This window comes from Calidris pugnax, unplaced genomic scaffold, assembly GCF_001431845.1.
Source record: "Calidris pugnax isolate Ruff unplaced genomic scaffold, ASM143184v1 scaffold562, whole genome shotgun sequence".
Taxonomy (NCBI): Eukaryota; Metazoa; Chordata; class Aves; order Charadriiformes; family Scolopacidae; genus Calidris; species Calidris pugnax.
In genome coordinates this window covers 27,881-54,228 of record NW_015091273.1, presented here as the reverse complement: position 1 = coordinate 54,228, position 26,348 = coordinate 27,881, and the positions used below count along the sequence as shown (strand labels likewise).

Genomic DNA, 26,348 nt, shown 5'->3' with positions numbered 1-26,348 from the left:
CCTGTTCCTGGCTCTCTCGACTTTTGCAGAAACCCACAATCAGACCAACTGATCTTTGTGTTTCTCCCATTTCTCTCTTCCCTCTAGATTTCCTGGACTTTGAGACTCCCTTGAAAAGTAAGTGAACTGTACGTGTGCCAAACCAAGCCATCATATGAAATCAAAAATATGGTAAAAGAAGCTTTTCTGCCCTCAAAGATGGACCTAAAGTGTTCTGCTGCCTCCTTTCCCCATTCTCCCACCCTGGTCCCACTGGCAGATGATGCCTGGAGGGGTCCCAACCGGGTCAGAGGTGTTGGGGGGGGGGAAGAGAAGAAGCCCTGTTTCCCCTCAAATCTGCTGCAATGAGCCTGACTCTCTCTCCACCTCCAGCACAGATGACGCTGGATCCGGAGACGGCCCACGCCAGGCTTTATCTCTCGGAAGACCGCAAGCTTGTTTGGTGGGAAGACCGTGAGCAGGACCTGCCCTGCAACCCGAGGAGGTTCAAAGTCTATCCCTGTGTTCTGGGCTCGGGGGGCTTCATATCGGGGTGGCACTGCTGGGACGTGGAGGTCCACAGAGATGGCTTTTGGACCATTGGGGTGGCCAAGGAGTCGGTTCCAAGGGACCATTCTTTAGTCCCAAATCCCAATGAGGGGATATGGGCTGTGTATCATAATCATTATCCTAATATGTACAAGGCTCTGACCTCTCCTGCTGAAACCCGCCTGTTTCTACGCAGTGTCCCCAAGCAGATACGAATCTGCTTGGACTATGAGGAAGGAAGGGTGGTGTTTTTTGATGCCGAGAGCAAAGAACGGATCTTTGCTTTTCCACCAGCATCTTTCCAAGGGGAGAGAATCTTCCCGTGGTTCGTGGTGTTCAAGGATGCTCAACTCAAACTTCTTCCCTAAGGCACAGGACATAAAAAACCCAACCCCCAAAGCCCTCAAGTTACCCTTGGGAAAGAAACCAGGGGCTGGGTTTTATCCCAATCCCACCAAAGGGACAGGAAAGGGGAGAGGTGTTCAGCTTCCTCTCCTTCTGTGCAAAATGGAAGCATTTCTGTGCCTTCAACTCTATTTTGATCTTTCAATCGCTGTTTAATCACTAATGGCTGTTACAGGGTGGCTGCAAATTTGCCCTGATGGGGACTTAAAATTAAAACTGTAATTCTAAACCATTTATGCCTTGTGTGTGGGCTTTGTATCTTGTGATTTTTATTTTCCGGTGAGGTTTTCTTTGGAAGTGGCTAAAGAGAACTGGGGGAAGGAAAAGCCAGCCCAATGCCTCTCCAAAACCCACTGCACAGGGAGATGAGACCCAGGGGTTCAGATGAAAGTCCATCAAGTCCTCCTCTTGTCCCCAGACATCCCTGCCTAGGAAAGCAGATCAGAGCAGGGTGAGGATGCCTATGGCCCCAGGAGCCCTCTTTTCCCAGCCTCAATGGGTAATTAACCAATTAACAGGGTGTTAATGAGGGACACTGGGGGGATCTTATACGTGGCTCTTTCTTGTCTGTAACCCCACTGGCCCCTTGCAGCCCATCCGAGTCTTTAGTTTGGTGCCTTCACCCTCTTTGCCTCCCTGGGAAGCCCCAAACTGGTCCCCATACCCAGATATTGGCCTCACCTGTGCTGCTGGAGGGGAGCAACCCCATGTGGGGTTGATATCAAAGGGTGGTTTGGGTTGGAAGAGACCTTACAGACCATCCAGTCCCACCCCCTTGTCACAGGCAGGGACACCTCCCACCAGACCAGGTTGCTCCAAGCCCTGTTCAACCTGGCCTTGAACATCTCCAGGGATGGTGCATCTGCAGGTTCTCTGGGCAACCTCTTGCAGTGTCTCACCCCCCTGGAAGTGGAGAATCCCCTAGAAGTTGGAGAAGCCCCTGCAAGTTGGGAAGGTGGAAAAGCCCCCAATATTGGGAAGGTCGACAAGCTCCTGGAAGTTGAAGCCCCAGGAGGTGGAGAAGCCCCTGAAGATGGTCCCATTGCTGCTCTCTAACAGGTTCCCTGGTGCTCAGGGTGAGGCAGAATTGAGGGAGAAGGTGGCTCTGGGGAGAGATCACGTCCCCACCACCTTCTCCATTCAGCTGGAGGAAGCCACTATCCACCAGTGAGGAGGTCCAGAGCAAGCATGTCCTCCACAGGGACCTTGGGACCACAGATGTGCCCAGAAACGTCTCAACTGACCCAACCTGATGCTCAGGGAGGAATAAACTCACCCGGCAGCTTTTCTAAGCTGGGTTTTTCCATGGCTTGCTCAGCAAGGAAAGGATTTCAAAAGCCTTCTCCTTCCAGGAATGAAGCCAGGACTTGCCAGGAACTGAGAGAGAAGTTTCCCCCAGTGGAAAAGAGTCTCCAGGAACTCTCTCAGAAACATATCACCCTGAAGGAAGCCCTGAGGAAAGTCAAAGGTGGGCAGGTAAGAGGGGGAAAATCTCACACAGGCTTCTTCTGCAGCTGGAGAGGAGTGGACACTGGCCAATCACCAGCAGAAAGCCCCAGCTGAGGAACGTTAAGGATGAGTCACTCAATACTCCTCCTGGCAGGGGCTGTGGGGGTGGCCAGAGACTGTGTGTGGAGAAAGGGTTGGATTAACCTCCACCCATCCCAAGGGATTTGGGCCCTTGGCATCTGTGGGGACAGGCTTCAAGCTTTCACCCCCTTCCAAACAGTTCAGCCTCGGAAGGGGAGGCCGAGGACCATCTGGTTCTTCCTGGGTGATGAAAAGGGACTCATGGTTTTCTTCCATCCCCATAACGAGACACCTTGGCTTTTGCTTTTCCTCTGATTTCTTTCAACTGAGAGAAAATCCTGCCTTTCTTCTAGGTTTGGGAGTCCAGATTCCAGCTGGCTCCCTGGAGCGAGATGGACATGGCACACTCTGGGCAAGCCTTTGGTCTGATGCAGGAAACCACACTGTATTTCGGGACTCAGTGGCTGGTTACCAAGAAAGCAGATCAAACAAGTCCCGGTGTCCACCACCAATCTCATTGTCGTGGTGTTTCCAAGAGCGGGAGATTGAGAAAGGGTCACCTTGGGTGGATTTTTTAATATTTGGGTGCCCTCCACGATTCCTCTGGGGAATCTTACCCTGGGAGGAGCAGGAGAATGAAGCTCAGGATTTGGGCAACAGCCCCTGGGGACACCACTTTCAAAGCTTTCACCCCTGTGTTGACTCTTGACAGAGACCAATGGTGCTCCTGTGTGGCTGGAGAAGCTGGCTCTGGTTCTGTGTTCTCTTTTCTAGTTTTTTTGGTGGAATCTGGGAAAACGGTACTGTGCAACCACCAGCCTGGGAAATCATGGTAAAGCTCAAGGTAAAGCTCAAAGGACATAACGAAGCCCTTTGTTGTTCTATCTCAGCTGCGAGACTGAAAAATCCCAGTGCCTCCAGGACAGGGTGGAAATAGGATGGGTGTCTCCAGTTCCCGTCCTCCTCATCTGTCCAACTGCTGCTTCCCAGAGCAATATAAGTTAATGTATTGCCTGTAGCTGTGCTGGGAAGGGGCAGGGTCTCAGAGTAACCAATGGTGTAGAACCAGGAAGAGCAATCTCTCACCTTTCTGATCACTTGAGAGAGAAAGGAGCTCGGTGGGTCGCTCTTCATGGACGCCAGGAAGCCTGTGGAAAACCTACGGGATGAAGCCCGCTGCTCCATCTGCTTGGAAATATTCCAGGACCCCGTGTCCATCCACTGTGGGCACAGCTTTTGCCGGTCGTGTATCAGTCAGACCTGGGAAGGACTGACCACCAACTTCTTCTGCCCCCAGTGCAGGGAGACAGTGTCATGGAAAAGAGTCCGTCGCAACTGGGAATTGGCCAACATGATTGAAGCAGCCAAGAGATTGAACCTGCAACGGGACAGAGAGGTGGAAGGAGGGGAGAACTTGTGTGAGGAGCACCAGGAACCCCTGAAGCTCTTCTGCCAAGACGACAAAAGGCTTATCTGCGTGGTGTGTGACAGGTCCAAGGTGCACCGTGACCATTTTGTGGTTCCAATGGGCGAGGCTGCCCAGGAGTACAAGGTGAGGGGGTTATGGGTGTGTTGAGGCACAAAGGTCCAGAAGGTTCTGGTGTTGGTGCTGTTGATGGGTGGAGAACCCTGTAGAGCCTTTGGCCTGTGGGATAAACCCCCTGTGGACTCACCCATCCTTATGACTTGTTAACACCTCTTGAGGTGACATTGCCTGCCTTTGGCCTGTGGGATAAACCCCCTGTGGACTCACCCATCCTTATGACTTGTTAACACCTCTTGAGGTGGCATTGCCTGCCCTGAGGAAGAGGTGCACATAGGAGCAGCATGATCTTGGGCACCAAGGCGTCCTCTCCCCCATGATTCAGCCATGAGCAGAGCCTTTGGGGAGGGTAGAAACAGAGGTGTAGGATTTCTCCCCACCACAATCCCTCTGTAAAACTCCATCAATGGCTCTGTCCTCTGGGGTGGGGGTCCCTTCTCAAGGTCAGAACTGCTGAAGGTCAGTAGGAAAGGAGAAAAAGAGATCCTTCTCCCACCTCACAGCTTCCTGAAAGCACCTTGACATCACTTACCCCAAGAGCCACCAAGAGTTCCCCTTGCCAACACTTACCCCAAGAGCCACCAAGAGTTCCCCAGTGCTTCTGCTGAGGCTGCCAGACCACGATGCCATTCCACAGGGGACTTCTTTCTTTCTTTCCTCTCAGAAACAAATTCAGATCCAACTGTACCTTCTGAAATCAGAGGAAGAGGTGCTTCAGTCTTCCGTGACGGACAGACTAGACAGAATCAAGGACCACAATGTAGGTGTCCATTAGGTTTCCTGGGCATAGGGTGGGGGAAGAAAGGAGAAACTTCTCCTCCTCTCCCCCAGGGGTGACGGATGCTCAGGGGCTGTGGGGAAGGGAGAGGGGGTTTGTATCTTCCCCAAATGCCTCTTCTTGGTGGCTCCCACTGAGGCACAGCCCTCCCTTGACCCTTGATGCTCTTCTCCTTCTCTCTGCTGCTCTTTCCCTGCTTGGATTTGCACTTGGCAGGAGAGGACAGAAGCTGCAAAGCAGGAGATTGTGAGGACATATAGGAAGCTGCACGAGTTCCTGGACCAAGAGGAGTCCTGTTTTCTGGCCCAGCTGGAGCAGCTGGACACAGAGATAAGGAACGCCCATGAAGAAATCCTCCAGAGGCTTTTAGAGGAGACTACGAGGTTAGGCACACTGATTGGGGAGATGGAGAAGACGTTCCAGCAGCCAGACTGGCAGCTCCTGAAGGTGAGAGCCCAGGATTTCCAAACTGGCTGGGAAGGCCCACCTTGAGCTTGGTCTCCAGCCCCCGCTCCAAGAGGGACTTCCTTCGAGTGGGACCCTGGTACTCCAAGGGGAGGTGTTCCATCTCACTGAGTCTCTTCTTCTCTCTCCTCCAGGACATCGGAACCACCTTGAGCAGGTCTGTGGTCCTTCTCGTGTCACCATGTCACCACCACAGAGCAGCTCTGTGGCAGGACACGGGGAGAAAGCACTTGGGGACGGGTTGGCTCTTCTGCAGTACAGCCCTTGGAGTTGACCGAGGCCACGGGGGTTGGAAGGAGGGCTCTGCCTCTCTCTCCTGAATGAATGATGAATTTGGACCCGGGCTGGCAGGAGGCAGGAGCAGGGAGTGCTGAGAAAACTCGGAGCAGCAAACTCCAACCAGGTGTAAATCCATCCCCTCTTCCCTTCCAGGGGCCAGAGGGAAACGCTCTCCCACTCACTCGAGATTTCCCCGGACCTGGAAAAGAAATTCTCTGATTTCACCGAGAAGAACCTAAACATCATCACCACCACAGAGCAGCTCTGTGGCAGAACACAGGGAGAAAGCACTTGGGGACGGGCTGGCTCTTCTGCAGTACAGTCCTTGGAGTTGACCGAGGCCACGGGGGTTGGAAGGAGGGCTCTGCCTCTCTCTCCTGAATGAATGATGAATTTGGACCCGGGCTGGCAGGAGGCAGGAGCAGGGAGTGCTGAGAAAACTCGGAGCAGCAAACTCCAACCAGGTGTAAATCCATCCCCTCTTCCCTTCCAGGGGCCAGAGGGAAACGCTCTCCCACTCACTCGAGATTTCCCCGGACCTGGAAAAGAAATTCTCTGATTTCACCGAGAAGAACCCAGACATCAAGGAACTTCTGGAGAAATTCCAAGGTACCAAGGGCAGGTCAGAAAGGGCAATGCCATCGTGCTTCTTGGTGGGGAGGGATGGAGTGAAGCCAGGGGAAAGAAAGGCATCCTGGGTGCTGAATGAGGGGTTATTTTTTTTTCAAAATCCAACAATGAGACAGCAAAGGAGCAGCGAGCGTTGGCCTGATGTTCCCCGCCGTCTTCCTCCTCCTCTCGTCTTCCTCCTCAAGTTTCTCGACATTCCAAGTCTGTTCCTGACTATCGGGCCTTTTGCAGAAACCCATAATGAAATCAGCTGATCTTTCTGCCTCTCTCATTTTTCTCTTCCTTCTAGATTTCCTGGAATTCAAGCTTCCCTTGACAAGTAAGTGAACCGCACATATGCCTAACTGAGTCATCATATGAAATCAAAAATATGGTAAAAGAAGCTCTGCTGCCCCCAAAGATTGACCTTAAGTGCTCTTTTGCCTCTTTTCCCCCTTCTCCCACTCTGGTCCCACCACCTGGAGATGCCTGGAGGCATCCCAACTGGGTCAGTGGGATGGCAGGGGAGAGCAAAAGCCTGCAAATCTGCTGCAATGAACCGATCTCTGTCTCCACCTCCAGCACAGATGACGCTGGACCCAGAAACAGCCAACGCCAGGCTTTATCTCTCAGAAGATCGCAAGCTCGTGCGGTGGGAAATCCATGAGCAGGACCTGCCCTCCAACCCGAGGAGGTTCACAGCATACCCCTGTGTGCTGGGTTTGAGGGGCTTCACGTCAGGGTGCCACCACTGGGACGTGGAGGTCCACAGAGATGATGTGTGGGCCATTGGGGTGGCCAAGGAGTCAGTTCCAAGGGACCGTTGGTTGCACATGAAGCCTGAAGAGGGGGTATGGGCTCTGGGTCATAACCATGATGGGTACATGGCTCTGACCTCTCCAAATGTAACGCCCTTGACTCTACGCAGTGTCCCCAAGCGGATACGAATCTGCTTGGTCTATGAGAACGGGAGGGTGGTGTTTTTTGATGCTGAGAGCAAAGAACGGATCTTTGCTTTTCCACCAGCATTTTTCCAAGGGGAGAGAGTCTTCCCGTGGTTCATGGTGATGTGGGGTGGTGAACTCAAACTTCTTCCCTAAGGCACAGGAAAAAAAACAAACCCAAAGTCATCAACTTACCCTTGGGAAGGAAAGCAGGAACTGGGTTTTGTCCCAGTCCCACCAAAGGGACAGGAGATGGTAGCAGTGTTTAGGTTCCTTTCGTGCAATATGGTAGCATTTCTGGTCCTTAAACTGTATTTTGATCTTCCAATCACTAAATTGATGTTCATGGGTGCCTGCATAATTGCCCTGATGGAGAGTTGTAAGTAAAAGTACAATTCTAAGTAATTTCTGCCTTGTGTGTGTGCGCTTTTTGTCTTGGGTTTTTTATTTCTTGCGGTGTTTTCTTTGGAAGTTGCTTAAGGGAACTGGAGGAAGGAAAAGTCATCCTCCTTCCATTCTAAAACCTGCTGCACAGGGAGATGAGAAACCTGTGTTTTCTGCCCCCTCAAAACCCGCAAGTCTTTGGGAATAGAGGTGGGGAAAAGTCAGCCACAAGCCAGGAGCTGGAGTCCTTTGCATCTGGGTCCCAGCCTGCCTCCATTTGCAAAGGGGGGAGTCACAATTGGTCAGAAACCCCTGGAAATGGGGCTTCTCCTTTTGGTGCTGGCTCAGGCTGAGCCCTGATGTGCTGGGCTTTAGTCAAGGAAGAGACTGGGCTTGTTCCTTGAGAAGATACAGCAGAGCCAGGGGTTCAGATGAAGGTCCATCAAGTCCTTGTCTTGTCCCCAAACTTCCCTGCCTGGAAAAGCAAATAAGAGCAGGGCGAGGATGCCTTTGGCCCCAGGAGCCCTCTTTTTCCAGCCTCAGTGGGTAATTAAACAATTAACAGTGTATAAGTGTTACCTGAATCAAGATCTCTCAAAACCAGAAGCAGCTTAGAGAGGAAATATTGCTTTATTCCACGTTGGGTGCTAAGAGGTAATCCCCAAATCTAGCACCCCTTACTGGTGACATTCACCCATAATTTACACAAGGATTATCATTATTCCTCCTCCCTACTCTATAACTCCACCTGGGCTGACACATTCATTAGTGTGACCCAAGAGCTCCTTTTGCAAACACGTATTAAATTTGGCAGCGTCAGTAAGACAGTGCTGCATGGCCGTGAGCTCCTCGATGGCTGTTTGGGCAGGGATACCCTTCCTCACACAATCCTCATAATGTATTGAGTCATCTCGGGACATCAGGAGACGCTGACTGTAAGATGGACAGCTTCTGGAGGATGATAAGGATGTTCCTTGGAGTAGCCCCAGCTCTGTCCTAATTGGTACAGGAGCCCTTACTTTGACATAGGAGAGAACATTGAGGTGATAAACTACTTGTTATCCCATCCTTATCACTATCAGCTGGGAACTAACCATTCTCTCACACAGTCAGAAGGTCAGCAATTAACTATTTCCTCACAGAGGAAGAAGGTCAGTAGGAAGCAAACAATATTTTAGTTCTCACCTGGTTATAAACGAAGCAGAGGACTGACACAATGAGAGGCAGGGAGGGATGTTAAGAGTTCTCCCAAACAGCCCTACAGAGGTTTGAAGGAGTTCACGAGGCCTTGGAAGGAGAGCTCTCCCTCTCTCTACTTAAATAAGGATGAATTTCAACACAGACTGGCAGGAGGCAGGGCTGGGGGGAAGGGATCGGGAGTGCAAGTGGAGTTCTCCTCTGTCATTCCAGTGGCAGGGAAGGAGGAGGAAAGCAACAAGAGCCAGCAGATCCATACCTGGTTCCAAACCAGAAAAGGAAGGAAAAGCTCCAGTCCGGACCTCTCAGCTCTGTCACTGCAGCTCAGAGAAACCTGCTGGGACCTTGGAGGGTCTTGCAGGCACCAGCAATCTCCAGGGACGCAGGAGGATCTGTGCTCCAGAGCAGTCTCAGCAGGGTGTTGGTCTGATGGACCATCTTACCCCAAGGGCAAGGAGACAGAGAACGAGCAGCGAGCGTTGGCCTGATGTTCCCTGCCTGTCCTCCTCCTCTTTTTCTCCTCTGCCCCCTCAAGTTTCTCGACATTCCCCCAAGCCTGTTCCTGACTCTCAGGACTTTTGCAGAAACCCACAATCAGACCAACTGATCTTTTTGCCTCTCACAGTTTTCTCTTATCCCTCTAGAATTCTTGGAGTTCGAAGTTCCTTTGACAAGTAAGTGAACCGAACGTGTGCCAAACCAAGCCATCATATGAAATCAAAAATATGGTAAAAGAAGCTTTTCTGCCCCCAAAGATTGACCTAAAGTGCTCTGCTGCCTCCTTTCCCCCTTCTCCCATCTTGGTCCCACCACCAGGCGATGCCTGGAGGGGTCCCAACCAAGTCAGAGAGATGGGAGAGGAGAGAAAAAGCCCTGTTTCCCCTTAGATGTGCTGCCATGAGCCTGACTCTCTCTCCACCTCCAGCACAGATGATGCTGGACCCGGAGACGGCCAACGCCAGTCTTTATGTCTCAGAAGACTGCAAGCTCGTGCAATGCAAAAGGCATGACGAGGACCTGGCCTCCAACATGCAAAGGTTCAAAGTCCATCCCTGTGTGCTGGGCTTGAGGGGCTTCACATTGGGGTGGCACCGCTGGGATGTGGAGGTCCACAGAGAAGGCTATTGGGCCATCGGGGTGGCCAAGGAGTTGGTTAGAAGGCGCCACTGGTTGGGCCTTAAGAATTATAAGGCGATATGGGCTCTGCGTCATTACTTAAATGAGTACGAGGCTCTGACCTCTCCGAATGTCACCCCCTTAACTCTATATGGGCCATCGGGGTGGCCAAGGAGTCGGTTAGAAGGCGATATGGGCTCTGCGTCATTACTTAAATGAGTACGAGGCTCTGACCTCTCCGAATGTCACCCCCTTAACTCTATGCAGTGTCCCCAAGCAGATACGAATCTGCTTGGACTATGAGAATGGGAGGGTGCTGTTTTTGATGCCGAGAGCAAAGAACGGATCTTTGCTTTTCCACCAGCATCTTTCCAAGGGCAGAGAGTCTTCCCGTGGTTCATGGTGATGGGGGATGCTCAACTCAAACTTCTCTCCTAAAGCACAGAATAAAAAAAACCCCAAAGCCATCAACTTACCCTTGGGAAAGAAACCAGAGGCTGGGTTTTGTCCCAGTCCCACCAAAGGGACAGGAAAGGGGAGCGGTGTTCAGGTTCCTTTCCTTCTGTGCAAAATGGGAGCATTTCTATCCTTTAAACTATATTTTAAACTTTCAATCACAAAATGGTTGTTACAGGTGGCTGCAAATGGCCTAATTGGAATTTAAAATTAAAAGTGCAATTCAAGTCATTTCTGAATTTTGTGTGGGCTTTTTATCTGGATTTTTTATTTCCTGTGGGGTTTTCTTTGGAATTTTCTTAAGAGAACTGCAGGAAGGGAATGTCATCCTGGTTCCTCTCCAAAACCCACTGCACAGGGAGATGAGACCCAGAGGTTCAGGTGAAGGTCCATCAAGCCCTCCTCTTGTCCCCAGATGTGGAAAACAGATCAGAGCAGGGTGATGATGCCTATGGTCCCAGGAGCCCTCTTTTCCCAGCTTCAGTGGGTAATTAATCAAATAACAGGGTGTTAATGAGGGGCACTGGGGGAATCTGATATCGGGCTCTGCCCTCTCTCTAACCCCCTTAGGCCCTGGCAGCGTTTTGATCCTTCTCCTTTCCAGGCTGCATCATCCCAGTCATTCCCCATCCATCCTGGGCTTTAGTTTGGTGCCCTCACCCTCTTTCCCCCCTGACCGTACTGGGAAGCCCCAAACTGGTCCCCGTGCCCAGATATTGGCCTCACCTGTGCTGCTGGAGGGGAGCAACCCCATATGGGGCTGATATCACAGGAGGGTTTGGCTTGGAAGGGACCTTACAGACCATCCAGTCCCACCCCCTTGCCACAGGCAGGGACACCTCCCACCAGACCAGGTTGCTCCAAGCCCTGTCTAACCTGGCCTTGACCATCTCCAGCTTTTCTGCACAACCTCTTGCATTGTCTCAGCCCCCTGGAAGTGGAGAAGCCTCAGAAGGTGGAGAAGCCCCAGCAAGTTGGTCCCATTACTGACTCATGGGCAACTTGTCCCCTTCCTCAGAGACCCCAGACGTCCTCTTCCGTAGCTGGTCCTGGTCCAGGAGGGTCTCCAACCCCAAGTTCCATGACATTTCTTCCCAAAGCCCCGTCTCAGCCTTACCCAGGAGGCTCCAGCCCATCCTGGTCCCTCTGAAGAGCCGTCCCGCCCTCCTCCCGTCTCCTTATCTGCTCACTCACATCTGGTGGGATGTGGGAGCAGTGGGAGGCTGGAGGCAGGAGGAACCATCACACGCATCTGCCCTCTTTTCACTCTCTCTGTGCGGCGAGGGCTGGGAGTTGTTTTCCCCACCATTTTCAACCAGGAGGAGGAAGGTCGTCTTCTTCCCTGTGAAGCCAAGCTCCTTTGATCCTATCCCAGAGGTGAGTTGGGAAGAGCAATGGCAACCTGGAGCCCACGGAAAACCTGCAGAGCGAAGCCTCCTGCTCCATCTGCCTGGGCTTCTTCCAAGACCCCGTGTCCGTCCACTGCAGGCAGAGTGTTTACCGGTTGTGTATCACTCGGACCTGGGAAGGAGTGACCAGCAACTTCTCCTGCCCCCAGTGCAGGGAGACAGTGTCTCAGAAGAGCCTCTGCCCCAGCAGGGAAGTGGTCAACAGTAACCCAAAAAGCAGATCAAACGAGTCCCAGTCTCCACCTCGAATCTCATTTTTCCTGGGCTTCTTCCAAGACCCCGTGTCCGTCCACTGCAGGCAGAGTGTTTACCGGTTGTGTATCACTCGGACCTGGGAAGGAGTGACCAGCAACTTCTCCTGCCCCCAGTGCAGGGAGACAGTGTCTCAGAAGAGCCTCTGCCCCAGCAGGGAAGTGGTCAACAGTAACCCAAAAAGCAGATCAAACGAGTCCCAGTCTCCACCTCGAATCTCATTTTCGTGGTGTTTCCAAGAGCAGGAGATTGAGAAAGGGTCACCTTGGGCGGATTTTTTTAACATTTGGGTGCCCTCCACGATTTCTCTGGGGAATCTCACCCTGGGAGGAGCAGGAGAACAAAGCCCAGGATTTGGGCACAGCCCCTGGGGACACCATTTTCAAAGCTTTCACCCCTCCTGCCCTTCTCCCACCCTTTCCAACTTCTCCTTACCTTGACACTTCACACTCTTGACTCTGGACTGTCGACACTGATGCTCCTGCAGGGCTGGAGAAGCTGGCTCTGGTTCCTGCTTTGGATCCAAGAAAGGAGATGATTATTTTGCTGAATCCGGCTTAATATCTGGCATTTTCCCACCAGGGCCTCTTGTGAGTCAAAAACCTTCATGGTATCAGCAAGAACATACATAATTTTCAAGGCTTTGGTGTTGAACCCTGTTCATTTCAGCTGCCTTTGGCTGAGTTGTGGGGTGGGAGAAATCAGGGGTGGGAGGAAGGAAAGATGAAGACAAGGAGCTGGAACTTGGCCTTTCTGCAATTTATAGATATTCCTTTGGGTCAGGAAGCCTAATAAGCAGCTTTATATCAGGCGAGGGTGCTGGAAAGAAGGGGCAAGACCCATTCTTGAAAGTCAAAGGCCTTGAAAAAGCCAGGAAAGGAAGGAAAAGCTCCAGTGCGGACCTCTCAGCTCTGTCCCCGCAGCTCAGAGAAAGCTGCTGGGACCTTGGAGGGTCTTGGAGGCCCCAGCAATCTCCAGGGACGAGGGAGGATCCCTGTTCCAGAGGAGTCTCAGCAGGGTGTTGGTCTGATGGACCATCTTACCCCAAGGGCAAAGGGGATCTCCATGGGGTCAGGAGCAGCAGAAATTGCTTCTGACAGAAAGAAGGCCCTACTCTACAGTGAGATGCACATTTGAACCCTTCAGGTGACCCAAGAGATGCTGGAGTCCTCCCAAACAGCCCTACAGAGCCTGTCCTGAAGAGGGGATGAGGTCCTTCCCAAGCCCTGGCCACGTCCTCTCACCCCTGACATCTCAGAGGCAGTTTCAGCCACCGCTTGTCTGCCTCCCACTGCAGCTGCACCACAACCTCTCTGAGGTGCCACCAGGGCCTGAAACTCCTCTTCCAGCTGCTCTTGAGTCACCAAATGCCACCGGACTCCACTTATGGGATGTGGCTTTGGAGACTGAACAATCCCAGTGCCTACAGGAAAGTGTAAAATGGGATGGGCGTCTCCAATCGCCGTCCTCCTCAGCTGTCCAACCACTGCATCCCAGAGCAATATAAGTTCATATATGGCCTGAAGCCCTGCTGGGAAGGGGCTGGGTCTCAGTGTAAGCAAAGGTTTAGAAAGAGGAAATCTCTCTCCTTCCTCTTTCTTCAAAATCGAAACCAACTTGGAGACTGAAGCTGCGACAGTGGCTCTTCATGGCAGCCAGGATGCCTCTGGAAATGCTCCAGGATGATTCCTGCTGTTCCATCTGCCTGGGAATATTCCAGGACCCCGTGTCCATCCACTGTGGGCACAGCTTTTGCCGGTCATGCATCACTGAGACCTGGGAAGGACGGACCACCAATTTCTCCTGCCCCCAGTGCAGGGAGACGATGGCACGAAAGATCCTCCGCCCCAACAGGGAGCTGGCCAACATGCTTGAAGCAGCCAAGAGATTGAACGAGGAACCTGTCAGAGAGGTGGAAGGAGGGGAGAACATCTGTGAGAAACACCAGGAACCTCTGAAGCTCTTCTGCAAAGATGAGGAAAGGCTTATCTGTGTGGTGTGTGACAGGTCTGCAGTGCACCGTAACCATTCTGTGGTTCCCATGGATGAGGCTGCTCAGGGGTACAAGGTGAGGGGGTCATGGGTGTGTTGAGGCACTGAAATCCAGAAGCTCCTGGTGTTGGTGCTCTTGATGGGTGGAGATCCCTGTAGAGCCTTTGGCCTGTGGGATCACCCATCCTTATCTCTTGCTACCAACCCTTGAGGTGGCATTGCCTGCCCTGAGGAAGAGGTGGACGTAGGAGCACCACACTCTTGGGGACCAACAGGTGCTCTCCCCCAGGATACAGCCACGAGCAGGGACTTAGGGGAGGGTAGGAAACTGAGGCAGAGGAGTTCTCCCCTGCAAAAATCCCCCTGCAAAACTCCCTCAATGGCTCTGTCCTCCGGGGTGCGGGTTCCTTATCAAGGTCAGCTCTGCTGAAGATCAGTAAGACAAAAAAGGGGGAGAGATCCTCAGCCCTTCTCACAACCCACAGCTCCCTGAAAGCACCTTGAACTTTGTGAAAAAAGAAAAAGTAAAACCCAGGAAAAATGGAGGGGCGTATACACCTTGAAACAGTCATGGGGGTCCCAAAACTCTGCCAACACTTACCCCAAGAGCCATCAAGAGTTTCCCAGTGCTTCTGCTGAGGCTGCCAGACCACGATGCCATTCCACAGGGGACTTCTTTCTTTCTTCTCAGAAACAAATTGAGACCAAACTGTACGTACTGAAATCAGAGCAAGAGGCGCTTCAATCTTCCGTGAAGGACACAGAAGACAGACTCAAGGACCACACTGTAGGTGCCCATCAGTTTTCCTGGGCAGAGAGTGGGGGAAGAAAGGAGGAACATCTCCTCCTCCTCCTCCTCTCCCGCAGGGGTGGGTGATGCTCAGGGGCTGTGGGGAAGGGAGGGGGGGTTTGTATCTTCCCCAAATGCCTCTTCTTGGTGGCTCCCAGTAAGGCATGGCCCACCCTTGACCCTTGATGCTCTTCTCCTGCTCTCTGCTGCCCTTTCCCCGCTTCCGCTTCTCCCTTGGCAGGAGAGGACAGAAGCTGCAAGGCAGGAGATTGTGAGGACATATAGGAAGCTGCATGAGTTCCTGGACCAAGAGGAGTCCTCTCTTCTGGCCCAGCTAGAGCAGCTGGACACAGAGATAACAAAAGCCCATGAAGAAATCCTCCAGAGGCTTTTGGAGGAGACGACGAGGCTGGGCACACTGATTGGGGAGATGGAGAGGACGTACCAGCAGCCAGACTGGCAGCTCCTGAAGGTGAGAGCCCAGGCTTTCCAACCTGGCTGGGAAGGCCCACCTTGAGCTTGGTCTCCAGCCCTCCCTTGTCTCCCCCAACCCGCTCCAAGAGGGACTTCCTTCGAGTGGGACCCCGGTACTCCAAGGGGAGGTGTTCCATCTCACTGAGTCTCTTTTTCTCTCTCCTCCAGGACATTGGAACCACCTTGAGCAGGTCTGTGGTCCTTCTCCTGTCCCCATGTCACCACCACAGAGCAGCTCTGTGGCAGGACACGGGGAGAAAGCACTTGGGGACGGGTTGGCTCTTCTGCACTACAGCCCTTGGAGTTGACCGAGGCCACCGGGGGGGTTGGAAGGAGGGCTCTGCCTCTCTCTCCTGAATGAATGATGATGAATTTGGACATGGGCTGACAGGAGGCAGGAGCAGCAAAGTCCAACCAGGTGTAAATCCATCCCCTCTTCCCTTCCAGGGGCCAGAGGGAAACGCTCTCCCACTCACTCGAGATTTCCCCGGAGCTGGAAAAAAAATTCTCTGAATTCACCAAGAAGAACCCAAATATCAAGGATCTTCTGGAAAAAGTTCCAGGTACGAAGGGCAGGTCCAGAAAGGGCAATGCCATCGTGCTTCTCGGTGGGGAGGGATGGAGTGAAGCCAGGGGAAAGAAACGCACCTTGGGTGTTGAATGAGGGGTTATTTCTTTCAAAATCCCGCAATGAGACAATGAGACAGCCAACGAGCAGTGAGCGTTTTCTTGGTGTTCCCTGCCTGTCCTCCTCCTCTTCTCCTCTGCCTCCTCAAGTTTCTCGACCTTCCCCCAAGCCTGTTCCTGACTCTTGGGACTTTTGCAGAAACCCACAATCAGACCAACTGATCTTTGTGTTTCTCCCATTTCTCTCTTCCCTCTAGATTTCCTGGAGTTCGAGCTTCCCTTGACAAGTAAGTGAACCAAACAGGTGCCCAACCATTAGATTTACCTAAAGTGTTCTGCTGCCTCCTTTCCCCCTTCTCCCACCCTGGTCCCACCACCAGGCAATGCCTGGAGTGGTCCCAACCAGGTCCGAGTGGAGGGAGTGTGCAGTACAAGCCCTGTTTCCCCCAAAATCTGCTGCAATGAGCCTGACTCTCTCTCCACCTCCAGCACAGATGACGCTGGACCCAGAAACAGCAAACGCCAGGCTTTGTCTCTCAGAAGATTGCAAGCTTGTGTGGTGGAAATGCTGTGAGCAGGTCCTGCCCTCCAACTCGAGGAGATTCAAATGTGATCACTGTGTGCTCTGTTCGTGCGGCTTCACCTCGGGGTGGCACCGATGGGATGTGGAGGTCCAAAGAGAAGGTGTGTGGGCCATTGGTGTGGCCAAGGAGTCGGTTCCAAGGGGCCATGGGTTGTGCCTGAAGCCCGATGAGGGGGTATGGGCTCTGCATCATACCCATGATGGGTACGAGGCTCTGACCTCTCCTTGTGCCACCCCCTTGACTCTACACAGCATCCCCCAGCGGATACGAATCTGCTTGGACTATGAGAAAGGGAGGGTGCTGTTTTTTGATGCTGAGAGCAAAGAACGGATCTTTGCTTTTCCTCAGGCATCTTTCCAAGGGGAGAGAGTCTTCCCGTGGTTCATGGTGATTGGGGGTGCTCAACTTAAGCTTCTTCCTTAAGGCACAGGAGAAAAAAAAAACCCAACCCCCAAAGCCACCAACTTACCCTTGGGAAAGAAACCAGGGTCTGGGTTTTGTCCCAATCCCACCAAAGGGACAGGAAAGGGGAGCGGTGTTCAGCTTCCTCTCCTTCCGTGCAAAATGGGAGCATTTCTGTGCCTTCAACTCTATTTTGATTTTTTAATCGCTCTTTAATCACTAAATGGTTGTTACAGGGTGTCTGCAAACTTGCCCTGATGGGGAGTTAAAAATAAACGTGCAATTCTAAGTCCTTTCTGCCTTTTTATCTTGGGTTTTTTATTTCCTGTGGAGTTTTCTTTGGAAGTTGCTTTAGAGAACTGGAGAAAGGAAAAGTTATCCTTGTTCCTCTCCAACACCCACTGCACAGGGAGATGAGACCCAGGGGTTCAGATGAAGGTCCATCAAGCCCTCCTCTTGTCCCCAGATGTCCTTGCCTAGTAAAGCAGATAAGAGCAGGGTGAGGATGCCTATGGCCCCAGGAGCTCTCTTTTCCCACTGCTGTGGTTTGGCCTCAGATGGCCACAAAGGACCACGTGCAGCCGCTCGTGCAGACCAATGTCCCCACTGCCAGTGAGGCCGGGAGGGAAAAATTGGAAGAAAAAGGCAAAACCCGTGGGGTTGAGACAAAGGCAATTTAACAGAACAGCAAAGGGAGCAAGAAACAACAATAACAGTGACAGAGGAATATACAACCATGATTACGATACTGCCACTTGCCCCACCGAACCTTGGACGCCCCCAACTGCTCTCCTCCCTTGGGGGTCACCTCCTCTCCCCTCCCCCTTCCCCTGGCTAGCTCCGGCTGCCCCTTGGGCATGGCTCACATGGGATGGAATACTTGTGTCCCTGCTGGTTCCTGGGGACATTTAAACCTATCCCCACCAGACCCAGGATATCATCCACCCCTTATTCCATATCATTTCATGCCATGCCCAGATCCTGCAGTTTCCAGTTGTATTCTATCAGTTTCTCCTGACATATATATATATACATACAGGTATAATGTCCTTAGTCTATGGGCCATCACTCTAAAATATCCGTTGAGTTCATTAAATGAACTTCAGGCTCCATCTGTTAGAACGGTCTCTCAGGCCATGCAAGATGATGTATGTGGGGGCTGGACTGTCGCATGTTGTATCTTTTTTTTGGGCCTTGTGGCTGATGTATCTGGTGCAGCTCATGTCCATGGTCCAAGGGCTGGAGATGTTTATCTCAAGGAAATTGCTGGGCGCCAGCTGCTGAGGTCAATTCTGGTCCCTTCACTACTGCACTTTACTCGGGTTTTCATCAGAGTTCATTTGTCATTAGTCTGGGTGCTTTTTACTATAGTACAACCAATAGCAGTCACCAAAATGAGATGGACAGTGGCCGGGTCATTTAGCAATTAACATCATACAGTTTCATTCATTGGCTATTCTCGCCCAAAATCAGGTTCCCGTGTGGTACACACTGCACTTCCCCATCCTTCCGCATCACCCACCAAGTGCATCCGGGTCCTTGAGCAAAGGCAACCCCACGGACAGGTTTGCCTTTGCCTGAGGCAGGGCTGACCCAGACCATCTTCCTTAACATATTCTTCATTGTCGCTGTTGAGACGGCCACGACGACACACAGCTTCGTGAGCGAGAGCCCAAAAGACCCCACTTTATTGTTTTAACAAACTCTTTTATATCTTTCTTAGGAACGTGTGTCCATGTATAATTGGTTCGCTCAAAGCCCAGCAGTTCATGATTGGATGACTTTCTCCTCCTTTGTTCTCTGTTGTAACTTCAGTAGCTTTCCTCTGCTGGCAGTCTGACAGGTCCTTAATCTTATGTACTCCCCTCTTCTCAGGACTCTCAGGCCTCTTCAAGGATACACAGGTGTCTACTCAAGGCTGATGTTAAGCTCACATTCCGATCCCTCAGACCAGCCAAGGTTTCCCACAAAATGGTTCTTACAGGATAGTTTCAAACTTGCCCTGATGGGGAGTTAAAAGTGCAATTCTAAATCATTACTGCCTTGCGTGTGGGCTTTTTATATTGGGTTTTTACTTCCTGAGGGTTTTCTTTGGAAGTTGTTTAAGAGAACTGGAGGAAGGAAAAGTCATCCTCCTTTATTCTCTAAAACCCACTGCACAGGGAGATGAGAAACCTGCGTTTCGTGCCTCCTCAAACTCAGCAAGTCTGTGGGAATAGAGGTGGGGAAAAGTCAGCCACAAGCCAGGAGCTGGAGTCATTTGCAGCTGAGTCCCAACCTGACTCCATGTGCAAAGGGGAAGCCAAAATTGGCCAGAAACCCCTGGAAATGGGGCTGCTGCTTTTGGTGCTGGCTCTTCTTGGTGTTTCCCTCCCTCTTCCCTGCCACTGTAATGACAGAGGAGATGCCACGTGCACTCCTGATCCCTTCTCACAAGGAATATCCCCCGATGGATCTTCTCTCATGGTTTTTCCATCCCTGCTCCAGATGATGGGGGTACGTCGAGATGGAGATGTGCATCAGGGCAGAGCATGATGGGACAGTCTCTGCTCGGGTCCCCAGCCTTGGGGTTACCATCAACCCCCCCTGGTGTGCAGGTCTGTGGTGACGCCCTGGACAGCCACCCCAGTGTCCCTCACCAGGGCTTCAGGGCTGCAGTCCCCAGCCGGTTTGGAGCAATTTTCGCTGCGGGGGTGGCAGGAACCTCAGACCCTTCTCCCCCCTCGCTGCCTGTTGGCAGCTCGGTGGCAGGATCCCCAGAGTGGTCATCAGGGCTTGGGTTTCCTGTCCCCTCCTCCCTGTCCCCAACCCTCTGGCCTCCCCGCTCTTCAGTGGCATGGAGGACGAGGAAGGCTACATGGCCTTAGAGAAGTGGGGGGCTGCCCTCCAGGGTGCAGGTATTGGGGGTGGGAGGTGGGGTGGGGGCATCTTCTGGTCCTCCTCCCCCCCAAAATTGGGTGTGGGAGAGAGGAAATAGGGGGCGGTGATGACTGTCGGGTCCCTGAGAGCTGCTCAAGCTGGGGAAACTGAGGCACAGAGGGAGGCAGGGGGGTCTGGGGGTTTGGAGGGGTTCTTTTCTGGAGGTTGTAGCTTGTCAGACCCACCCCGGGCTGTCTGCTGCCCTGCCTCTTCTGAGCTGTCACCTCAAAAGAGGGAGGGGAGGGCATTTTGGGGACACCCACCTCCTGCTGCTGGTCCTTACCAGGGTCTGCAGGGGTTAGGGGGTGGTGATGGATGCTCTCAACCCCCTGCACCGCCACCCCCCCCCTTTTTTTTTATTTGTACCACTGACCACAGGATCATTGTGGTTGGACTCGATGATCTCGGAGGTCCCTTCCAACTACTAAGATTCTGTGATTCTGTGATCCTGCAAGACCCCCAGGGAGGTTGTGCCCCATGGTGGGCAAGTGTCCTTGCAGGAGCCCCCCGTCATCCCTGCTGTCTTCTTGGGACCCTCACAGACACTCTGGCACTGTCTCTCATGGTGTGTGGTGAGTTGAGGCAGGGGGGGTGTTGTATTTAGGATGGTGGGGAGGGATCGGGTGCCCCCTCCATCCTCTCCATCATCCATCTCTCCCAGTGGCTTTGCTGGTGGCAGAGAGGGAACAGCTTGAGGGGACACGGGGATGTGGGAAGGCGTCGCTGGGATGCAGTTGTACCGCCTCAAGGCTGAGGAAGAGCCTGTGTCCCTGAGAGGTAACCCCCCCTCAAGCCCCATCCGGGGGTCCCCCCCAACAATAAGGCATGAGGGAACATCTCCCTGGCCAGATGGCAGTGACAGCCAGAGTGCCTTAGTGTGGCTGTGTCCCTCTGTCTGTCCCCAGAGGATGAGGGGTGCACCCTCTGCCCCACCAACTGGACGCTGTGGGGGACCAAGTGCTACTGGGCATCCCGTGGGATGAGCCTTTGGAATTCCAGCCGGGAGGACTGTGGGAAGCAGGGGGGTGAGTTGCTGATGCTGGAGGACCAGGAGGAGCTGGTAAAGGGGTTTGGGATGGGGTTTGGTGGCACCTGGGGAAGGACCAAGGGCTGGCCCAGAAACCTGGTGTGAGCATCCAGCCCTGGGCGCCTTCACCTGGGGAACACTAGGGGAGTGGGGGGGGGCTGTGTCCTGGGACGGGAGACCTGTTTTGGGGTGCTGATCTGTGACATGTCAGTGTCACCCTGTGTCCTCTTCTCTCCCCACTTCCCGCCCCCGACTCCAGGATTTTGTTAATGGAACCCTCCAAAAACCCACCCCTTACTTCTGGATCAGCCTCTTGGCTGGGAAGGGCTGGACCTGGCTGAATGACCCCTGCCTGGACCCCAGCCAGTGAGAGCTTTTTTGGGAGGGGGGGGACACACATGGATGTCGGGATGGGCACCATCACCCCAGGGCCCTGGGTGTGTGATGTGGGGTCCTTCTTGCACCCCCAGATTCCAGCTGAGCCCCCAGGATGAAGGTGGATCCTGTGGGGTGATCAGGGAGGGCAGGATCAGCTCCAAGAGCTGCGGCTCCACCGTCCAGTGGATCTGCCAGAAAGAAGCCACCCAGCTCTGAGCACAGGGGCCACCAGGATCTCTCCCCCCGTCCCCAACTCCTGCACAGGTGGGACAACCTGGAAGCCAGTGAAGAGGATGTGTTGTGACAGCAACCATCTGCACTAATTAATAACCACGTTTAGATTATCCGGGCTCTGTGTTGTGTTCCTGAGCTGGAAGGAACATCCTTCTGTCCCTGTCACCCTCCCTGTCCCTTCCACGGCTCCAGGGGGGCTCCAGAGCTCCCCCCATATCCCACCCCCTTGTTTTGGTCTTCCCCTCCCAACAACCACTCCCCTCAATCTTCCTCCTACCCTCCTCTTCATCCTCAGGCGGTGCTTTCCCCCTAGGTCCCAACATAACTCACCAAGGGGCAGTGGAGGAGAGGGGGAGGCTGGTGGCACAAGGCTGGTGGCCAAGGCCCAGACAAAGAGCAGGAAGTTAAAAAGGAGTCCTATGGACCCAGGAGCCCTGTTTTCCCAGATTCAATGTGTAATTAAACAATTAAAAGGGTATAATGAGAGTTTCCCAAACAGCCCTACAGAGTCTGTCCTGAAGGGGGCTGAGGTCCTTCCCAAGCCCTGGTCATATCCTCTCACCCCTGACATCTCAGAGGCAGTTTCAGCCACTGCTTGTCTCCCACCCGCAGCTGCACCACAACTTCTCTGAGGTGCCACCAGGGCCTGAAACTCCTCTTCCAGCTGCTGTTGAGTCCCAAAATCCCACTGGACTCCATGGATTGGAAGTGGCTTTGGAGAGTGAAAAATTCCCAGGGCCTCCAGGAAAGGGTGAAAATGGGATGGGCGTCTCCAATTCCCTTCCTCCTCAGCTGTCCAACCCCTACATCCCGGAGGAATATAAATGACTCTATTGTCTGAAACCCTGCTGGGAAGGGGCTGGGTCTCAGTGTAAGCAAAGGTGTAGAAACAGGAAATCTCTCTCCTTCCTCTTTCTTCAAAATCAAAACAAACTTGGAGACTGAAGCTGTGACGGTGGCTCTTCATGGCAGCCAGGACGCCTCTGGAAATCCTCCAGGATGAAGCCTGCTGCTCCATCTGCCTGGGAATATTCCAGGACCCCGTGTCCATCCACTGTGGGCACAGCTTTTGCTGGTCGTGCATCACTCGGACTTGGGAAGGACTGACCACCAACTTCTCCTGCCCCCAGTGCAGGGACATGGTGTCCCAGAAGAGCCTCCGCCCCAACAGGAAGTTGGCCAACGTGATTGAAGCAGCCAAGAGCTCGAACATTAAATGGGACAGAGAGGTGGAAGGAGGGGAGACCTTGTGCGAGAAACACCAGGAACCCCTGAAGCTCTTCTGCCAAGATGACAAAAGGCTTATCTGCGTGGTGTGCGACAGGTCCGAGGTGCACCAGTACCATTCTGTGGTTCCCGTGGACGAGGCGGCCCAGGAGTGCAAGGTGAGGGGGGTTATGGGTGTGTTGAGGCACAAAGGTCCAGAAGGATCTGGTGTTGGTGCTGTTGATGGGTGGAGATCCCTGTAGAGCCTTTGGCCTGTGGGATAAACCTATTGTGGAGTCACCCATCCTTGTCTCTTGCCACCAACCCTTGAGGTGGCATTGCCTGCCCTGAGGAAGAGGCGGACATAGGAGCACCACGCTCTTGGAAACAAGAGAAGTTAAATAACCCTGAAACAATCATGGGGGTCCTAAAACAACCAGTACCATTCTGTGGTTCCCGTGGACGAGGCGGCCCAGGAGTGCAAGGTGAGGGGGGTTATGGGTGTGTTGAGGCACAAAGGTCCAGAAGGATCTGGTGTTGGTGCTGTTGATGGGTGGAGATCCCTGTAGAGCCTTTGGCCTGTGGGATAAACCTATTGTGGAGTCACCCATCCTTGTCTCTTGCCACCAACCCTTGAGGTGGCATTGCCTGCCCTGAGGAAGAGGCGGACATAGGAGCACCACGCTCTTGGAAACAAGAGAAGTTAAATAACCCTGAAACAATCATGAGGGTCCTAAAACACTGCCAACACTTACCCCAAGAGCCACCAAGAGTTCCCCGGTGCTTCTGCTGAGGCTGCCAGACCATGACGCCATTCCGCAGGGGACTTCTTTCTTTCTTTCTTCTCAGAAACAAATTGAGACCCAACTGCACCTTCTGAAATCAGAGCAAGAGGCGCTTCAATCTTCCGTGAAGGACACACAAGACAGACTCAAGGACCACACTGTAGGTGCCCATCAGTTTTCCTGGGCAGAGGGTGGGGGAAGAAAGGAGGAACATCTCCTCCTCCTCCTCCTCCCCCTGAGGTTTGGGTGATGCTCAAGGGCTGTGGGGAAGGGAGAGGGGGTTTGTATCTTCCCCAAATGCCTCTTCTTGGTGGATCTTACTAAGACACAGCCCACCCTTGACCCTTGATGCTCTTCTACTGTTCCCTGCTGCCCTTTCCCCGCTTCTGCTTCTCCCTTGGCAGGAGAGGACAGAAGCTGCAAAGCAGGAGATTGTGAGGACATGTAGGAAGCAGCACGAGTTCCTGGACAAAGAGGAGTCCTCTCTTCTGGCCCAGCTGGAGCAGCTGGACACAGAGATAATGAACGCCCATGAAGAAATCCTCCAGAGGCTTTTGGAGGAGACAACAAGGCTGGGCACGCTGATTGGGGAGATGGAGAAGACCTACCAGCAGCCAGACTGGCAGCTCCTGAAGGTGAGAGCCCAGGCTTTCCAAACTGGCTGGGAAGGCCCACCTTGAGCTTGGTCTCCAGCCCTCGCTTGTCTCCCCCAACCCGCTCCAAGAAGGACTTCCTTAGAGGGGGACCCCGGTACTCCAAGGGGAGGTGTTCCATCTCACTGAGTCTCTTTTTCTCTCTCCTCCAGGACATTGGAACCACCTTGAGCAGGTCTGTGGTCCTTCTCCTGTCCCCATGTCACCACCACAGAGCAGGTCTGTGGCAGGACACGGGGAGAAAGCACTTGGGGACGGGTTGGCTCTTCTGTGGTACAGCCCTTGGAGTTGACGGAGGCCACAGGGGGTTGGAAGGAGGGCTCTGCCTCTCTCTTCTTAATTGATGATTGATTTGAACACAGGCTGGCAGGAGGCAGGAGCAGGGGGTGCTGAGATAACATGGAGCAGCAAACTCCAACCAGGTGTAAATCCATCCCCTCTTCCCTTCCAGGGGCCAGAGGGAAACACTCTCCCAATCACTCGAGATTGCCCCAAAGCTGGAAAAGAAATTCTCTGAATTCGCCAAGAAGAACCCAGACATCAAGGAACTTGTGGAGAAATTTCAGAGTACGAAGGGCAGGTCCAGAAAGGGCAATGCCATTGTGCTTCTTGGTGGGGAGGGATGGAGTGAAGCCAGGGGAAAGAAAGGCATCCTGGGTGCTGAATGAGGGGTTATTTCTTTCAAGATCCCACAAGGAGACAGAGAACGAGCAGCGAGCGTTGGTCTGATGTTCCCTGCCTGTCCTCCTCTTCTCCTCTGCCTCCTCGACCTTCCCCCAAGCCTGTTCCTGACTCTCGGGACTTTTGCAGAAACTCATAATCAGAACAACTGATCTTTCTGCCTCTCACATTTGTTTCTTCCCTCTAGATTTCCTGGAGTTTGAGCTTCCTTTGGCAAGTAAGCGAACTGAACACGTGCCCAAATGTTAAATTGATTTTAAGTGTTCTGCTGCTTCCTTTCCCCCTTCTCCCACCCTGGTTGGACCTCCAGGTGATGCCTGGTGGGGTCCCAACTGGGTCAGAGGGATGGGAAGGGAGAGAAAGAGCCCTGTTTCCCCCCAGATCTGCTGCAATGAGCCTGACTCTCTCTCCACCTCCAGCACAGATGACGCTGGACTCAGAGACGGCCAACGCCAGGCTTTATCTCTTGGAAGACTGCAAGCTTGTGCGGTGGGATTGCTGTGAGCAGGACCTGCCCCCCAACCCAAAAAGGTTCAAAGTCAATCACTGTGTGCTGGGCTTGAGGGGCTTCACATCGGGGTGGCACTGCTGGGATGTGGAGGTCCACAGAGAAGGCACATGGGCCATTGGGGTGGCCAAGGAGTCGGTTCCAAGGAACCGTTGGGTTGTCCTGAATCCCAGTGAGGGGATATGGGCTCTGTGTCATATCCAAAATGAGTACACGGCTATGACATCTCCTGATGCCATCCCTTTGACTCTACGCCGTGTCCCCAAGCGGATACGAATCTGCTTGGACTATGAGGAAGGGAGGGTGCTGTTTTTTGAAGCTGAGAGCAAAGAACGGATCTTTGCTTTTCTGGCAGCATCTTTCCAAGGGGAGAGAGTCTTCCCGTGGTTCATGGTGACGGGGGATGTTCAACTCAGACTTTTTCCTTAAGGCACAAGACAAAAAAACCCAACCCCCAAAGTCCTCGAGTTCCCCTTGGGAAATAAACCAGGGGCTGGGTTTTGTCCCAATCGCACCAAAGGGACAGGAAAGGGGAGCGGCGTTCAGTTTCCTTCCCTTTAGTGAAAAATAGGAGCATTTCTGTGCCTTAAACTCTATTTTGATCTTTTAATCACTGTTTAATCATTAATGGCTTTTACGTGGAGGCTGTGAACTTGCCCTGATGTGGTGTTAAAAGTAAAAGTTCAATTCTATACAATTTCTGCCTTGTGTGTGTGCTTTTTATCTTGGGTTTTTATTTCCTACTGGGTTTTCTTGGAAGTTGTTTAAGAGAACTGGAGGAAAGAAAATCCATCCTGGTTCCTCTCCAAAACCCACTGCACAGGGAGATGAGACCCAGGGGTCCAGGTGAAGGTCCATCAAGTCCTTCTCTTTTCCCCAGAGGTCCCTGCCTGGGAAAGCAGATCAGAGCAGGGTGAGGATGCCTATGGCCCCAGGAGCCCTCTTTTCCCAGCCTCAATGGGTAATTAACCAATTAACGGGATGTAATGAGTGGCACTGGAGGGATCTGATATCGGGCTCTGCCCTCTCTCTAACCCCATTGGGCCCTTACAGCGTTTTGATCCTTCTCCTTCCCAGGCTGCATCATCCCAGTCTTTCCCCATCCATCCTGGGCCTTAGTTTGGTGCCCTCACCCTCTTTGCCCCCCCCCCACCCCCCCCATACTGGGAAGCCCCAAACTGGTCCCCATACCC

At 52.9% G+C, this 26,348-nt stretch overlaps 5 protein-coding genes across 9 annotated transcripts in view; all 5 read left to right on the top strand.

Annotated features, from left to right (window-relative positions):
* Window positions 1-26,348, top strand: part of LOC106898968 (tripartite motif-containing protein 7-like) — a 34,310-nt gene that overhangs the window by 3,250 nt on the left and 4,712 nt on the right. The window lies entirely within an intron of this gene.
* LOC106898973 (E3 ubiquitin-protein ligase TRIM39-like) lies at window positions 88-1,167 on the top strand. Its single transcript, XM_014960590.1, has one exon. It carries the CDS (start codon window positions 345-347, stop codon window positions 894-896), a length of 552 nt encoding a protein of 183 aa, XP_014816076.1. The 5' UTR covers window positions 88-344; the 3' UTR covers window positions 897-1,167.
* On the top strand, window positions 2,856-25,852 carry LOC106898967 (zinc finger protein RFP-like). Of its 5 annotated transcripts, XM_014960582.1 has the most exons (8): window positions 2,856-3,307; window positions 3,761-4,015; window positions 23,378-23,473; window positions 23,718-23,948; window positions 24,119-24,185; window positions 24,418-24,546; window positions 24,835-24,864; window positions 25,067-25,852. In XM_014960582.1, exons 1-8 carry the CDS (start codon window positions 3,182-3,184, stop codon window positions 25,582-25,584), a joined length of 1,452 nt encoding a protein of 483 aa, XP_014816068.1. In that variant the 5' UTR covers window positions 2,856-3,181; the 3' UTR covers window positions 25,585-25,852. The 5 variants fall into 5 exon arrangements, with proteins under 5 accessions (XP_014816068.1, XP_014816067.1, XP_014816069.1 ...); XM_014960581.1 differs by having other exon boundaries at window positions 2,856-4,015; XM_014960583.1 differs by lacking the exons at window positions 2,856-3,307; window positions 3,761-4,015 and adding an exon at window positions 21,684-22,707 and having other exon boundaries at window positions 24,119-24,141; window positions 24,418-24,533.
* On the top strand, window positions 6,469-7,438 carry LOC106898972 (E3 ubiquitin-protein ligase TRIM39-like). Its single transcript, XM_014960589.1, has one exon. The coding sequence runs from the start codon at window positions 6,623-6,625 to the stop codon at window positions 7,235-7,237; it is 615 nt and encodes a 204-aa protein (XP_014816075.1). The 5' UTR covers window positions 6,469-6,622; the 3' UTR covers window positions 7,238-7,438.
* On the top strand, window positions 13,518-17,013 carry LOC106898969 (tripartite motif-containing protein 7-like). Its single transcript, XM_014960587.1, has 7 exons — window positions 13,518-13,963; window positions 14,579-14,674; window positions 14,919-15,149; window positions 15,320-15,342; window positions 15,599-15,714; window positions 16,036-16,065; window positions 16,268-17,013. Exons 1-7 carry the CDS (start codon window positions 13,544-13,546, stop codon window positions 16,783-16,785), a joined length of 1,434 nt encoding a protein of 477 aa, XP_014816073.1. The 5' UTR covers window positions 13,518-13,543; the 3' UTR covers window positions 16,786-17,013.